The sequence below is a fragment of the Pongo pygmaeus genome, chromosome 16 (genome assembly GCF_028885625.2).
Source record: "Pongo pygmaeus isolate AG05252 chromosome 16, NHGRI_mPonPyg2-v2.0_pri, whole genome shotgun sequence".
Classification (NCBI taxonomy): Eukaryota; Metazoa; Chordata; class Mammalia; order Primates; family Hominidae; genus Pongo; species Pongo pygmaeus.
In genome coordinates, this window is record NC_072389.2 from 95,385,224 (window position 1) to 95,401,500 (window position 16,277).

The 16,277-nt window shown below is 56.6% G+C and overlaps 2 protein-coding genes and 1 pseudogene across 7 annotated transcripts in view; 2 read left to right on the plus strand and 1 right to left on the minus strand.

Moving 5' to 3' along the window:
* Positions 1-720, plus strand: part of WDR93 (WD repeat domain 93) — a 56,596-nt gene extending 55,876 nt beyond the window's left edge. For 3 of the 5 annotated variants that reach the window (XM_054450381.1, XM_063652928.1, XM_054450386.1), the window contains one exon: positions 374-719. In XM_054450381.1, the coding sequence (XP_054306356.1) occupies positions 374-473 (100 nt within the window). In that variant the 3' untranslated portion in view covers positions 474-719. Of the gene's footprint in view, positions 1-373 lie in introns of all 5 variants that reach the window. The other 2 variants (XM_054450383.1, XM_054450385.1) reach the window with 1 other exon arrangement.
* Positions 721-6,622: 5,902 nt separating this feature from the next.
* On the minus strand, positions 6,623-10,616 carry MESP1 (mesoderm posterior bHLH transcription factor 1). 2 transcript variants are annotated; one of them, XR_008494067.1, is made up of 3 exons: positions 9,873-10,598; positions 9,390-9,600; positions 6,623-6,650 (listed from the first exon to the last, which is right to left on the minus strand). XR_008494067.1 is itself a non-coding variant. In XM_054450392.1 (2 exons), the coding sequence occupies exons 1-2, from the start codon at positions 10,596-10,598 to the stop codon at positions 9,517-9,519; spliced, it is 810 nt and encodes a 269-aa protein (XP_054306367.1). In that variant the 5' UTR covers positions 10,599-10,616; the 3' UTR covers positions 9,250-9,516. The 2 variants fall into 2 exon arrangements, 1 of the variants encoding a protein (XP_054306367.1); XM_054450392.1 differs by lacking the exon at positions 6,623-6,650 and having other exon boundaries at positions 9,250-9,600; positions 9,873-10,616.
* On the plus strand, positions 10,597-12,850 carry LOC129013896 (large ribosomal subunit protein uL15m-like; annotated as a pseudogene).
* Positions 12,851-16,277: the final 3,427 nt, after the last annotated feature.

The window sequence follows — 16,277 nt, forward strand, 5'->3', positions numbered from 1 at the left end:
ATTTCACTCAGCGTAATGTTCTCAAGAGTCATCCGTGGTGGAGTACGTGTCAGAACATCTTCCTTTTCAGTCTGAATGTTCCGTTGCATGTAATACCACAGCTTGTTTGCAAATAGCCTTTTAGTTCCTCAGCTCGCCATCCTGTCTACCCACATGCACCTCACAGGTAAGAATGCTAGACCCATCATTCCTCCAGGAAAGGCTTTCTGAGCACCTGCTGTGTACCAGGCTGAGCCCTGAGGACACAGAGGTGATGCAGGTGTGTCCTCTTAGAGTTTCTCGTAGGAGCACAGGGTAGTCAAGGTCTGCCCTGGGGGCTCGGGAGCTGGGGAAGTGAAGGGAGATTCCTCTCATCACATTGTGTGGCCCTCAGCTATCGGAAGCTGGAGAAGAACCCAGAGAAGGAGCAGGAGCACTGGGCCCGACTTCAGAGGTACTCCTTGTCACTCCAGAGAGAGAACTTCAAGAAGTGAGGCTGCCACCGCCCTGGGATCTCTGGAAAGGAGGTTTCAGCCACTAGGCAGCCGCTCCCAGGACGCTGAGGCCAAGAGAAATGTAACAGAGCCACAGCTCCACAGGCCTGCACTCGGAGTCTGGGGCCTCTGCAGAGCCAGCAAGGGGAGAAGTATAATCTGGGGGACCTTCAAACACTAAGCCTCTTGTCAGAGCCCTCAGGCAGGCAGATGTGTCACCCAAATAAACAGTGATATTGCCTCCAGACTCCCAAGTTGCTGTGGTATATAACCCATCGTTCCCACCCAGTCCAGACCCCAGCAGGGCCCAGATGATGGTTTCAACCAGAGTCCTTGGCCTGGTGAGGACCACTCACCTCCTAGGCCCTGGAGAGCCCTGTCCTCAGATAAGCAAGACACCCCGCCCACCTGTTCTCCCCACCTACTTCTCCCTCCCTCAGCTGGCTCACACCTTTATAGAATAGCTTTGAGGAGCTGAGGCTCAGGATGGTGGCGTAAGGGCTTGAGACCACACAGGTGCGAGAGGCAGAGTGGGAGGGAGAGGTGGCAGGCAGGAGCTGGGCCACTGCTGCCCCTGGCCTGCTGGCCTGGGAACGCTAGAGGTGGCTGGGCAGAGAGATGCCTTGCTCTTCTCTAGAAACTGTCCTCCCAAAAAAACCAGACGGAGGGGTCCCCAGCAGCCCAAGGGATCCGCAAGGACCCTGTGTGGAGCCTTGGAGGCTGAGGGGGCTCAAGTGTCCCAGTCTGGTCCTAGGCCTGCTCAGTCTCTTGGGTGAGAAAGTACCTGGGAGGGTGACTGCATGCAGAGTTTGTGACGGCTGCTGTTTTGCAGCCCCATCCACTTCCTCCCTGGGTCACATACTACATTCCTTGTTGGCCAGACACCTCCCATGTGACACTGATGCTGGCTGGCTGACTGTCCCCTGGGATGAAGGGATCCCCGTCTGAGACACTCTGGCCCTCTCCACACCCCACCATGAGAATGAAATATAGCCACCAGCATAGCTCTTGGCAGTAATTCCCTCTACACAGCAGGTGCTCTGGCAGCTCTCTGGAGATGAGGGAGGAGAACTTAGGAAGATGGTCTTGGCTTACACACCACCTAAGGTGATGGGGAACCAACATTTCTGTGGTTGGTGTATTTTACATTTAAGCTTTAAGCAACCTTGTAAACATAGATGTTATTGTTATCCCCATTTTACAGAGCAGGGAACTGAGACTCAGGTGAGACAGCGTAGAACAGCCTGTGTCCAGTCCCCATGGGCTTCTCCATAGCAAATGCTAGAAACCCAACACAAACTACCTTTAGCAAAAAGGGGGATGTGTTGGCTCAGATAACTTAGCCGTCCAGGAGTCACGCTCTCAGTTTGGCTGGATCCAACTCCAGGTGTTGAGATCACACCCGGAGTCTCCCTCCGCCTCTCAGTTCTAACTCCCCCTTCAGGCAGGCCTTCCGCTTGGGTGACACCAGAAGCACCCGGTGGACCACCCCTTCCCAATAGTGCTGGCGAAGCCCTGAGCCTGCTCCTCACTGGCCTGCATGTGGTCTCTTTCCTGAACCGCTCACTGTAATGATGGTCAGGGCTGTGGCAGGTGTCTGTCCCTGGAGGGAGGGAGGGGTCTTGCCACCCCCAAACCAAGGACTGACAAGGGGAAGAGCTCTCTGGGGAAAGGAAATGACAGGCCCATGAGGGAGGAAGGCAGGAGGGATACTGAGCAGGCAGACAACAGAGGCACCTGGCCCAGCAGAGCCAGCAGGGAGCCCAGCCCACCCTCTGCCAAGACATGTGCTGCCCACACCTGGCCACCTTCTCCTTTCCCAGCGTGTGAGGGGAGAGCGGGTGGGGAGAGGGGATCTGAGGCATTCACAAGGCGTCTTATGTGCCAGGTCCCACCAGTGGGATGAGGGAGAAGGAACCAGGGCCGGTCAGCACTAGGCTGGCGCTCGCCAGCTGGTAGGCTGCGCTGCCAGGGCTCCAGGGCTCCAGGGCTCCAGGGCTCCAGGCAGAGCTGGCCATACCCCTGGGCCCAAAAGAGGTCCTTGCCCTCTGGGTGACAGACCCCATGGAAACATCAAGAACCTTATGTCGGCCGGACACGGTGGCTCACGCCTGTAATCCCAGCACTTTGGGAGGCCAAGGTGGGCAGATCATGGGGTCAGGAGATCAAGACCATCCTGGCTAACATGGCGAAACTCCGTCTCTACTAAAAATACAAAAAATTAGCCAGGCGTGGTGGCAGGTGCCTGTAGTCCCAGCTACTCGGGAGGCTGAGGCAGGAAAATGGCGTGAACCCAGCAGACGGAGCTTGCAGTGAGCCGAGATCGTGCCACTGCACTCCAGCCTGGGTGACAGAGCAAGACTCCGCGTCAAAAAAAAAAAAAAAAAAAAAAAAAGAAAAAGAACCTTATGTCTTCTCAGGTGACTGTTGGAACTAGAGCAAGGCAAACCAATGCCCAGGGGCAGCATCCACACCTCCACTCCTCCCCACAGGATCCACACATCCACACCTCCACACAGCATCCACACCTCCACACAGCATCCACACAGCAACCACACCTCCACACAGCAACCACACAGCATCCACACCTCCACACAGCATCCACACAGCATCCACATCTCCACACAGCATCCACACAGCATCCACACAGCACCCAGACCTCCACACAGCATCCACACCTACTCACACATCCACACAGCGTCCACACAGCATCCACACCTCCACACAGCATCCACACCTCCACACAGCATCCACACAGCATCCACACCTCCACACAGCATCCACACCTCCACACAGCATCCACACAGCATCCACACCTCCACATAGCATCCACACCTCCACACAGCATCCACACCTCCACACAGCATCCACACAGCATCCACACCTCCACACAGCACCACACCTCCACATATCCACACATCCACACAGCATCCACACCTGCACACATCCCCACCTCCACACAGCATCCACACCTCCACACAGCACCACACCTCCACATATCCACACATCCACACAGCATCCACACCTGCACACATCCCCACCTCCACACAGCATCCACACCTCCACACAGCATCCACACCTCCACACAGCATCCACACAGCATCCACACCTCCACACAGCACCACACCTCCACATATCCACACATCCACACAGCATCCACACCTGCACACATCCCCACCTCCACACAGCATCCACACCTCCACACAGCATCCACACCTCTACACAGCCACACAGCACCACACATCCCTGTCTCAATCTGGAGTGGCCCATGTGGTCAGCAAGCAGAAGCTGGTTCCCTGCTGACCATGACACTGGTGGCCAGCGTGCATTAGGAACATTATTTCACACACAGAGCTTCGCCACCCCCCCAGACACAGCCCCACCACACACACTCAGATACACCCACACAGCCCCACTGCCACACACACACACAGCCCCACTTCCACACACACACCCACAGCTGCACCTCCACACACACACACACAGCCCCACCACCACACACACTCAGATACACCCACACAGCCCCACTGCCCCCCCACACACACACAGCCCCACTGCCACACACACACCCACAGCTGCACCTCCACACACACACACACAGCCCCGCCTCCACACAGACACACACACAGCCCTGCCTCCACACACACACCCACACAGCCCCACCACCACACAGACTCACACAGCCCTGCCTACACACACACACACACACACACACAGCCCCACTTCCACACACACACACAGCCCCGCCTCCATACACACACACAGCCCCACCACCACTCACACACACACACAGCCCTGCCTCCAAACACACACACACACACAGCCCCGCCACCACACACACACACACAGCCCCGCCTCCACACAGACACACACACAGCCCTGCCTCCATACACACACACAGCCCCACCACCACTCACACACACACACAGCCCCGCCTCCAAACACACACACACACAGCCCCGCCACCACACACACACACACAGCCCCGCCTCCACACAGACACACACAGCCCCGCCTCCACACACACACACAGCCCTGCCTCCACACACACACACACAGCCCCAGCCACCACACACACACACAGCCCCAGCCACCACACACACACACAGCCCCGCCTCCACACACACACACACACAACCCCGCCTCCACACACACACACAGCCCCGCCTCCATGCACACACAGCCCTGCCTCCACACACACACACAGCCCCGCCTCCATGCACACACAGCCCCGCCTCCACACACACAGCCCCGCCTCCACGCACACACAGCCCCGCCTCCACACACACAGCCCCGCCTCCATGCACACACAGCCCCGCCTCCACACACACAGGCCCGCCTCCACACACACACAGCCCCGCCTCCACACACACAGCCCCGCCTCCACACACACAGCCCCGCCTCCACACACACAGCCCCGCCGCCACACACACACACAGCCCCACCGCCACAAACACACACACAGCCCCACCGCCACACACACACACACACAGCCCCGCCTCCACACACACACACACAGCCCCGCCTCCACACACACACACACACAGCCCCGCCTCCACACACACACACACAGCCCCGCCTCCACGCACACAGCCCCGCCTCCACGCACACAGGCCCGCCGCCACGCACACAGGCCCGCCGCCACGCACACAGGCCCGCCTCCACGCACACAGCCCCGCCTCCACGCACACAGGCCCGCCTCCACGCACACAGGCCCGCCGCCACGCACACAGGCCCGCCGCCACGCACACAGCCCCGCCGCCACGCACACAGCCCCGCCTCCACGCACACAGCCCCGCCTCCACGCACACAGCCCCGCCTCCACGCACACAGCCCCGCCTCCACGCACACAGCCCCGCCTCCACGCACACAGCCCCGCCTCCACGCACACAGCCCCGCCTCCACACACAGCCCCGCCTCCACGCACACAGGCCCGCCTCCACGCACACAGCCCCGCCTCCACGCACACAGCCCCGCCTCCACGCACACAGGCCCGCCTCCACACACACAGCCCCGCCTCCACACACACAGCCCCGCCTCCACGCACACACAGCCCCGCCTCCACACACACAGCCCCGCCTCCATGCACACACAGCCCCGCCTCCATGCACACACAGCCCCGCCTCCACGCACACAGCCCCGCCTCCACGCACACAGCCCCGCCTCCACGCACACAGCCCCGCCTCCACACACACAGCCCCGCCTCCACACACACAGGCCCGCCTCCACACACACACACACAGCCCCGCCTCCACACACAGGCCCGCCTCCACACACACAGCCCCGCCTCCACACACACAGCCCCGCCTCCACACACACAGGCCCGCCTCCACACACACAGCCCCGCCTCCACACACACACACACAGCCCCGCCTCCACACACACACACACAGCCCCGCCTCCACGCACACAGCCCCGCCTCCACGCACACAGGCCCGCCTCCACACACACAGGCCCGCCGCCACACACACAGGCCCGCCTCCACGCACACAGCCCCGCCTCCACGCACACAGCCCCGCCTCCACGCACACAGGCCCGCCTCCACACACACAGGCCCGCCGCCACACACACAGGCCCGCCTCCACGCACACAGCCCCGCCTCCACGCACACAGCCCCGCCTCCACACGCACAGCCCCGCCTCCACACACACAGGCCCGCCTCCACGCACACAGCCCCGCCTCCACGCACACAGCCCCGCCTCCACACACACAGGCCCGCCTCCACACACACAGCCCCGCCTCCACACACACAGCCCCGCCTCCACACACACGCACACAGCCCTGCCTACACACACACACACACACACACACGTGCACACACACACAGCCCCGCCGCCACACACACACACACACGCACGCACACACACACACAGCCCCGCCACACACACAGCCCCACCACCACACACACACGCACGCACACACACACACACGGCCCTGCCACACACACAGCCCCACCGCCACACACATGCACGCGCGAGCGCACACACACACAGCCCCGCCGCCACACACACAGCCCCACTGCCACATACACACACACACACACACACCCCTACCTTGCTGCCAGGGCTCTTGCAAAGACAGGCTTCACCAATCACCAGCCCACAGTTGGCCCGTCCCCGGGGGCTGCACACTAGCCTTACGGAAAGTTGCTCAAGCTCCCTGTGCTTCAGCTTCTGCCTGTAAAACAGAGAGAGTGCAAACTTACCCACCTCGCCAGCGGCCCTGAGCCCAAATTTTAAGCCCTAAGCACACAGCCTGGCCGAGGGTCGCTGCTCTGGAAATGCTGGTTTCCCTGCGCTAGCCTTCTCACCAGGTGGCCCTGTGAAAGCAGCGCCCCAGAAGAGGAGGGCGGCTGGGGACTAGCGGGGACCAGCGGGCAGCTAGTTGGCCTCAGCGGGTGCCCCTGCGCCGGTGCAGTCCTTCTTACTACTTCCTCCACAGCACGTGGGGCCTGGCCCAGACCACTCCACAGTGGGGCGCCCTCACTGGGCCTCAGGGGAGGTGAGGCGCCCCCTAGTACCCTCTGTTCTTGAGACAAGCTGGTGTTCAGCCGTAGCGAAGGCAGCACACCTGGTGGTTATGCACACAGGTCTGGAGTCACAGCCAGGTCCAGATCCCAACACTGCCACCCACCAACTGCAGCCTTTTTCTTAACCCTCCTGTTCTTAAAGTGGCCCTGCACCTGGGGCTACCTTGCAGCGGGGCTGAGAACTGAGGTGAGGGAGGCTCCGCTACCACCCGGCACGGGGTGCCTACCTGGACACTGGCTACTGTTGTCGGCTCTGTGAACAGGCACACAGGGTTTCCTCTGGGTGTGGGATGGGGCTGGCCGGGATGGGGGTTGGGGACGCTGGAGCAATGGGAGATGTCCCCTTCCTATCTCCAGTCCTGAGTCTGGGCAGCTATTAGCAGAACCTTGTTAATGAAAATTCACACCTAGGTGCTAATAAACACTGGGCCACTCCCAGGCTCAGAGGCGGAGGAGAAGCCCTCTGCAGGGAAGGGGGCTGGCCAATGAGCCCCACTTATCTGTGAAAAGACTTGCTAATAACTTTAATTCCCCATTCTAAAACACAGGGCCTTTGCCATGCAAATAGATCTTCTAAGCTGTGTCGGCTCCAGAAAGCTTCCCACTCTACCCCAGTTAGGGTCCTGGGAGGGGAGTGAGAAATGGGACAGAGGAGCAGGAAAGGGGGTGACCTGCGGAGGTGTGAGGTCCCACCCCGCTGCAGGCCTGACTTTTGGAGCCCACTCTGTGGCCAAGCGCCAGCCCAGGTGTGCCCTGCCTGGCCTGGACCCCTGAACTGCAGATCAGGGACTCAATCCCACTCTGCATTACTGCCCCTCCTGGCCCGGGCCGGAGTACTGGAAGCGATCTCTGAAGCAGTTGAAAAACAAACCGAGCAGCATCAGCGGATGAACCACGGATAAACCAACTGTCATGTAGCTGAACAACAGAAGATTATTGGGCAATAAAAAGAAATGAAGTTCTGACACAGGAGGCAGCATGATGAGCCTTAAAAACATTGTGCTCAGTGAAAGAAGCCAGACACAAAAGGCCGTATTTTGTGATTCCTTTTATATGAAATGTCCTGAAAAAGCAAACCTATAGAGACAGAGACTACATGAGTGAGTGCCAGGGGCTGGGAGTAGGGGAATGGTGGGGAGCGATGTTAACAGGTACACGGTTTCTTTTGCGGGGTGAAAATGTTCTAAAATTAGTGGCAATGGTTGCACAACTCTGTGGATGTACTAAAGCCATTCAATTGTTAAAAGAGTGAATTTTATGGTATGTGAATTGTATCTTAATAAAGCTCTTATAAAAACAGACACTAAAGCCTGTGTTTCAGACACTTGAAGGAGAGGAGGGGAGAACTGGGTATCTATCCATAGAGGGTAAAGGACGATTGGCAGAGAGGCTACACATCCCTTCTCCCCACCCCATCCTCCAAGCATGACTGTTCCCTGGACACCCTGGCTGGCTGAGGACACGCTTTCTGGGCTCAAGCCTCCCGTTTCTTGCTCCCTGATGTGAATCCAGCCAATGCAGACAGGCGTGCAACTGCCTGTGTGGATTCCGATGCAACCCCATGGGCCCCTCATCTCAGCCCAGCTAGGCCTGTAGGAAGTCATGGTTCTATAAACTCAGGACCGCCACACCATTATTTATGTCTCTAAGCTACAAGGTGGGGAAACCAGAGAAAAGGCAGATGGGAAAATGCCGGCGGGGGGTTGCGGGGGGTCCAAGGCCAGGATGCTCCAGTGCATAGAGAATAAGGCCCCAGGAAGCAAGAAAATGACCCCTTGGAGCTGTTATTCCTCAGGCCCCAACATGTATGGAGCTGGCAAAATCCTACAAGAGCTGAGCGCTGGGACTCTGGAGGCCTACCTGGGCTTGAGCGCTGATCCTCATCCTTCTATAAAATGGTTACTTGAGTATAATAGGTACCTGATGTACATACAATAAATACTCAATAATGGAGTTGTATTTCTACACAGATATTTTGGTTTTAACCAGTTCCCCACCAGGTTCAAAGAAAAAATGAGCAGATTCTACTTGCCGCTGCCTTCTCATAGGACGCCTCTCCCCACCCCTTCCAGGCTGACCCATCTGGATTAGACGCTGAGCCAGGGCTGGGGGTAAGGCCAAAGGGGTCTGGGCCTGTGGGGGTCGGGGGGGGCTAAAGATTGCAAGAACCCCTCCCACCTCTCCCATGCTCTTCTTTGGAGGGAGAGAGGGAGCTGTGTCCACGGGTAGGAAGAAGAAATTGCCAACTGACACCAGTACAGTTTATTCACAAATAAATAAATTCACATTAGGCAGAGCCTCCTGATTGCCTCAAAGTGTCTAGCCCTATGGGTCCCTCCTTGGAGGGAGGAGCTGAGAAGGGCCGCCGTGGTGGGGACGGCTCTCACCCGCAGGAATGCCCCCGTCGGGATCGCCCGTGCCCTCTTCCAGGAAAGGCAGTCTGCCAAGGAACCACTTCGAAGGTGCTGAGGCCAAAAAGCCTCGGTGCTCAGAGACGGCGTCAGTTGTCCGCTGTCACTTGGGCTCCTCAGGCAGCCACTCCAGAGGCGAGAGGGGCATCCAGGTCTCCAACAGAGCCAGCACGTCGCCCGGAAGGAGCTGCAGGGAGAGAGGGAACAGCGCAGCCCTCAGCACTGATGGCCTTGTGCGGGTGTCCGCGCTCGTGGGCTCCACTCTCAGGGGGCCCCTAGCGAGGGGAGACCCAGTCCTCTGCGTGGCCTTTCCCTGCCTTCGCTTCTTGGAGCCCTGGGCATACTATGGTGGCCAGGCTGCCGGCGGGGAGCGGCAGGGTGCCTGGTCCTCACCGTGGCGGGCGGTGGGGCTGTGCGCGGGGGCACGGACGAAGGCGTCGCGGGGAAGGGGACACTAACCGGGGACGGTGGGCTTGGCTCCATCGCCTGCCCTTCCGGGCACGCCGCCTCGGCGAACAGCGCAGGCGGGTCGCGCGGCTCGGGTGCAGCTCGGGCTCCGGGGCAGGCAGGCGGGGATCCCCAGGACGCCCCGGCGCGGACGGCGGAGACCAGGCCCAGCCCGCGCCCCTGCCCCTGCCCCTCAGCCTGCGTCCGTGTCTGCATTTGCGCGGGGCAGCCGTCGGGGCACAGCGGGCAGCCCCGAGGGGACCCCGCGTCACCGCGCTGCCGGCACCGGCGCTGGAGACTGTCCTCGCTGAGGCCTAGCACGGCCGACAGGTGGCCGATGTAGCGGATGGCCAGGCGCAGGGTCTCGATCTTGGTCAGGCTCTGGCCGGCGGGCGCCACGGACGGCGGTAGAAAGCGGCGCAGCTCGTGCAGGGCGCGGGCCAGCGTGCGCATGCGCAGTTTCTCCCGCTCACTGGCGCTCTGCCTCTGCCAACTGCCCAGGCGGCTGCTGCGCGCGCCGCGCCTACCTACGGAGGGGGCGCGGGGGTCCCGGCGGGCGCCGGGTCGCGCGGGGCTCGGCACCGGGCTGTCGGCTGGGGTGCTGCCCCATGAGTCTGGGGATGAGACGAGGGAGCGGCCGCAATCCTTGTCGGAGGGCGGCGGCCGCGGAGTTGGGCCCCAGGCCGCGGAGAGCAGCATCCAGGACTCGGAGAGCGGCGGGCACAGGGGCTGGGCCATGGCAGCGGCGGCGCGTCTGGGGGCCGGTGGCCGGCGGCCGCTTTATGCCGAGCCCGAGGTGTGAAGTGGCCCCTTCCAGGCCGCATCAGCACATCAAAGTGGGCTCGGGGCTTGGAGGGGGCGGAGCCTGACCCTTTGATTCCACGGCGGGGGGCCGAGGTGCCAGCCCCTTGGCTGCGCCTGTTTCGCCCCACCTGGGCCCTCGTTTGGGCGCCCGACCCAGCCTCTCGGGCTTCCCGCCTGCGCCCAGTGTTGGGTGAAGCCCGGGGCGTTGTGCCAGCCCTGTAGGTTAAAGAAAGCTGGGTCAGAAAAACGAAGTCTAGATCCTAGGTTTGGGGCCTGCCTTCACCTGTTGGGGACCTTATGCAAATTCTTAGTTCTTTTGCACCTTAGCTTCCAATTTGTATAATGAGAGCCTCAGGGCATGCGCCAACTGGACAGTGGAGTAGAGTAAGGACCAGGAGCAGGGACCCTCATTCCCTCTAAAGGTGGAGAAAACAGTAAACCACTTCTCCTTTGAGGCAGGATGGCCCTGGGTAGACCCTTCCCTGATAAGAACTTGTGGACAGTGCAAGGAAGCTTGCACCCCGGCAAATCCAATAAGCTGCCGAGTCTGGTCAGGATGCTGGAACTTCTCAGCAGAGGGAGGGGGCAAGCCTGCTCCAACCCCAGGACACCTCTAGCCTGGCAGGGTCTGGAGCTTGGCCTGTTGCCACAGCTGTCACCACTGGCCTCTACCTGATGTTCTGCCGCTATTTGACAGGTATAACAGGTTTTCCCAGTGAAATGTGAGTGGAAATGACGCAGCAAAGGCATTTGACAAAATCCAACACCCTTCGTGATAAAAATTCTCGGCAAACTAAGAATAGAGAGGAATTTCATCAACCCGATGAAAGGCTCCTACAAAGAACCTACAGGTAGCCTTATACTGAGTAGTGAAAGACTGAAAGCTTCCCCCCACCCCCCGATTGCAGGAACAAAGTGAGGGTGTCTCTCTTACCACTCCTATTCAACATTGTACCAGATGGAGGATCTAGGCTGTGCAATTAGGAAACAAAAGACATACAGGTCAGAAAGGAAGAAATAAAACTCTTTTCGCAGGTTATGGCAGCTCTGGGCCCTGCTGCGCATGAGCCTGACCAATTTAAAGCCGAATCCTGGCTCCAGGAAACCCATGAGACGAGCAAAAGGTCGGAGAAGAGGTAGAAAATGCGGCAGAGGCCATAAAAGAGAAAGGCAGAGAGGAAACGGGCTCTGCTGGGCTTTGAGGATGGCCAGACTCTATTTTACATCGGAATCCCAAAATACAGATTTAATGAAGGACTTAGCTTCAGACACTAGTATCAACCTTTAAGTATCAAGACTGTAATATGTTACTGATTTGGGTCGTGTTGATCCTACTCAACCTATTGACTTAACCCAGCTTGTCAATGGAAGAGGTGTGACCATTCAGCCACTTAAAGAGGATTATGGTGTTCAGCTGGTCAAAAAGGCTGCTGACACCTTTCAGGTGAAAGTTAATATTGGGCCGGGCGCGGTGGCTCACGCCTGTAATCCCAGCACTTTGGGAGGCCAAGGTGGGTGGATCATGAGGTCAGGAGATCGAGACCATCCCGGCCAACATGGTGAAACCCCATCTCTACTAAAAATACAAAAATTAGCCGGGCATGGTGGCATGTGCCTTTAGTCCCAGCTACTTGGGAGTCTGAGGCAGGAGAATCACTTGAACCCGAGAGGCGGAGGTTGCAGTGAGCTGAGATCATGCCACTGCACTACAGTCTGATGACAGAGTGAGACTCCCCTTCCAAAAAAAAAAAGTTAATATTGAAGTACAGTTGGCTTCAGAACTAGCTATTGCTGCAACTGAAAAAAATGGTGGTGGTGTCACTACAGCCTTACAGGATCCAAGAAGTCTGGAAATTCTATCCAAACCTGTTCCATTCTTTTTGGAGACAACCCATTCCAAAAAGAATGCTTCCTTCTGAAGCACTGTTACCATATTCCACCAATGCAAAGAATCGTGGGAACCTGGCAGATCCTGCCAAATTTCCCGAAGCACAACTTGAGCTTGCCAGGAAGGACAGTTCTAATTTACTGGATATCACGAAAGAAGAACTCTTCAAATGTTCAGTACTCAGAAGGATCCAAGGCAGATTTTCTTTGGGTTTGCTCCAGGATGGGTGCTGAATATAGTAGATAAGAAAATCCTGACATCTACAGATGAAAATCTCCTCAAGTACTAGAGCTCATGAATTCCCATCCAAGAAAGCGGAGTTGTTAAAGAATATTAGAAAAAGGCCAGGCTTAGTGGCTCACACCTGTAATCTCAGAGCTTTGGGAGGCCGAGGAGGGCAGATCATGAGATCAAGAGTTTGAGACCAGCCTGGCCAACATGGCGAAACCGCGTCTCTACTAAAAATACAAAAATTAGCCGGGCATGGTGGCAGACACCTGCAATCCCAGCTACTCAGGAGGCTGAGGCAGGATAATCGCTTGAACCCAGGAGGCGGAAGTTACAGTAAGCCAAGATCGCTCCATTGCACCGCAGCCTGGATGAAATTTCACCTGGCCCCTCAGGGGTTTGAGTTTGCACCCTGGTCTTAATAGGTACTTCATGCATGGCTATCTGCTCTCCAGCCAGACTGTGAAGTACCTGGTGTCTGGCATCATATCTTTACCTGTTTTCAAGCAGAATGGTTTCTTTCAGTGCCAGACGTCTGATTTTTTTTTTTTTTTTATTTGAGACGGGGTCTGGCTTTGTCACTCAGGCTGGAGTGCTGTGGCGCCATCTCGGCTCACTGCAACCTCCGCCTCCTGGCCACATTGAAAGATGAAGAATTTTCTTGAATCACATATAAAATACGGTAATGAGGCTGGGCACCATGGGATCACACCTGTAATCCCAGCACTTTGGGAGAGCGAGGCAGGAGAATCGCCTGAGGTCAGGAGTTTGAAACCAGCCTGGCCAACATGATGAAATCCTGTCTCTACTAAAAATACAAACAATTAGCCTGGTGTGGTGGCGCATGCCTGTAGTCCCAGCTCTCGGGAGGCTGAGGCAGGAGAATAACTTGAACCTGGGAAGTAAAGGTTGCAGTGAGCTGAGATTGTACCATTGCACTCCAGCCTGGTGACAGAGCAAGATTCTGTCTAAAAATATATATATATATATATACACTAACGATAGCTACTGCACTAACAAAATTGCAAAAAAAAAAAAAAATCTCATCATGTTTTAAGGAGTTTATGGAATGTTTAAGAAGTTTATTTGTGTTGGGCCGCATTCAAAGCCATCCTGGGCTGTGGGTTGGACAAGCTTGGTGTACACCAAACCACTCATCGTCTCCTCCCTCCTCCACCCCCTTTCCTCCCTACCCCTCCACTCACCCCTCACCCATCTTCTCTGCTTAACTGGCCTGGTTCTCAGCAATACCAGCTTTCTTCATGGTATGAAATTGCAGGGATTTCCACTTCACCTTCTCCTTCCAAGCCGTCTCCAGATGATATCCCTTCTTTCTGTATTTTCTTCAGGTCCACCTCTTCCTTTGCTTTTCTTTCTTTTTCTTTTCCTTCCATTACCCGAATCCAGTCTTTCTCCCAACTTCCTTCACCCAGTCTAATCTTCTGTAGGAAACATTTCTTCCATCTTCCGTTCAATCTACATTCTTTCCTCTGGCCTCCAAGGATCTCTGGAATGTGGATCCTCTCAGCCCTCAGGCTGTCTCTGCTGTGGCACATAGACCCCTTGGCCCATGAGACTTGTCTTCCTCTGTTTTACACACACACATGCCAAGTCCCACCTCTCTGCCATTGCCCATGCCACTGCCCCACCCTGTAGTGCCCTCATTCCTACTTAGCAAGCTTTCTAAACATCAAGACCTAGCTCAACTTTTTTTATTTTTATTTGTTTGTTTATTTATTTATTTTGAGATGGTGTCTCACTCTGTCACCCAGGCTGGAATGCAGTGGCACCATCTCGACTCACTGCATCCTCCACCTCCTGGGTTCAAGTGATTCTCCTGCCTCAGCCTTTCAAGTAGCTGGGACTACAGGTATGTGCCAGCACACCCAGCTAATTTTTGTGTTTTTAGTAAAGAGGGAGTTTCTCCATGTTGGCCAGGCTAGTCTCGAACTCCTGACTTCAACAGATCCTCCCAAAGTGCTGGGATTACAGGCATGAACCACTGTGCCCAGCCCCAGCCCAATTTTTACCTTTGATGAAGCTTTCTCTGAACTTTAGTATGGTAGTTTTCCAAACTATTTGTCTTCTTGTTAATGCTCTCATGTTTTAAATCCTAATTGTTTCTAGTAGATTATAAACTCCTTTGGAATAATGTCAGTATGTAATACTTTGTTACTTATCCAAGCAGTACAGGACACTCAGAGTTGATTAGCTGATGTGGAATAGATATGTGTCCCAATTTGTGTTTGATTGTTTTCTTTCTTTTTTTCAGAGAGACTCTTGCCCTATTGCCCAGGCTAGAGCACAGTGGCATGATCTGGGATCATTGCAGCTTCTGCCTCCCAGGCTCAAGTGATCCTCCCACCTCAGCCTCCTGAATAGCTGGGACCACAGGCGCATGCCACCATGCCTGACTAATCTTGGTATTTTTTGTAGATATGGGGTTTCACCATGTTGGCCAGGCTGGCCTTGAACTCCTGACCTCAAGTGATCCGCCTGCCTCAGCTTCCCAAAGTGCCAGGATTCGTTTTGCTGGTCTGATGTTTTGCATTCCCCCATAGCTTCCAGCCCAGTGAGCCTGATGGGTGAGCTGGTTTGTAGCAATGATGGCCCCATGGCATGGTACCTTATCCCTGGGCATGTCTCCCACCCCTCCTTCCTGGGATCTCTTCTGTCTCCTGCTGCTCTTGGCCTCCTCTGACACCTTCTGTTCCTCCTCCTCTGCAGTCTGTCCCAGCAGCCCCAGAATGCCTATGCCCAGGATCACATCCAGGAGAAGCAGTGCCAGCCAACCCCTAGAGTGGGGAGAAGGGGAGAAGCCCCCTGCCTGTGCATATGCCCTAGGACCCATCTACACCCAAGGACAGCCTGGCCCAGGAGGCACTTCCTCAGCCTGCAGCTGTCAGCAGAGCCCACTCCTGGACTGCAGCAGATGGATGCCTTCCTGGGCTCCAGAGCCAACTCAGGAAACTGGCATGGGGGCCCAGTGACCAGGCCTCTGATGCCACTAGGCCCAAGGGAACATGCGGTTGGGAATTGGTAAAGTGTTCTGTGTGCCGGCGTGGGAGTGGGTGCAGAGAAAAGGCCAGAAGGCGGCCGGGCACGGTGGCTCACGCCTGTAATCCCAGCACTTTGGGAGGCCGAGGCAGGTGGATCACCGAGGTCAGGAGTTCGAGAGCAGCCTGGCCAAAATGGTGAAACCCCATCTCTACTAAAAATACAAAAAAATTAGCTGGGCGTGGTGGCAGGCACCTGTAATTCCAGCTACTGGAGAGGCTGAGGCAGGAGAATCGCTTGAACCCAGGAGGTGGAGGTTGCAGTGAGCTGAGATCGCACCATTGCACTCCAGCCTGAGCAACAAGAGGAAGACTCCGTCTCAAAAAAAAAAAAAAAGAAAGAAAGAAAGAAAGAAAAAGAAAAGGGAAAAGAAAAGAAAGAAAAGAAAAGGCCAGAAAGCAGAAGGGCTGGACCTCAGGAGGCTCCAGGTACCCTGTGGT

Excerpts from the sequence above, each read along its gene's own strand:
- MESP1 (XM_054450392.1), bottom strand. The coding sequence starts at position 10,598 with ATGGCCCAGCCCCTGTGCCCGCCGCTCTCCGAGTCCTGGATGCTGCTC. Across the intron at positions 9,601-9,872 it reads AGCCAAGCCCACCGTCCCCG|CTCCTTCCGGGCGACGTGCT; the intron begins GTTAGTGTCCCC and ends CTCTCCCTGCAG.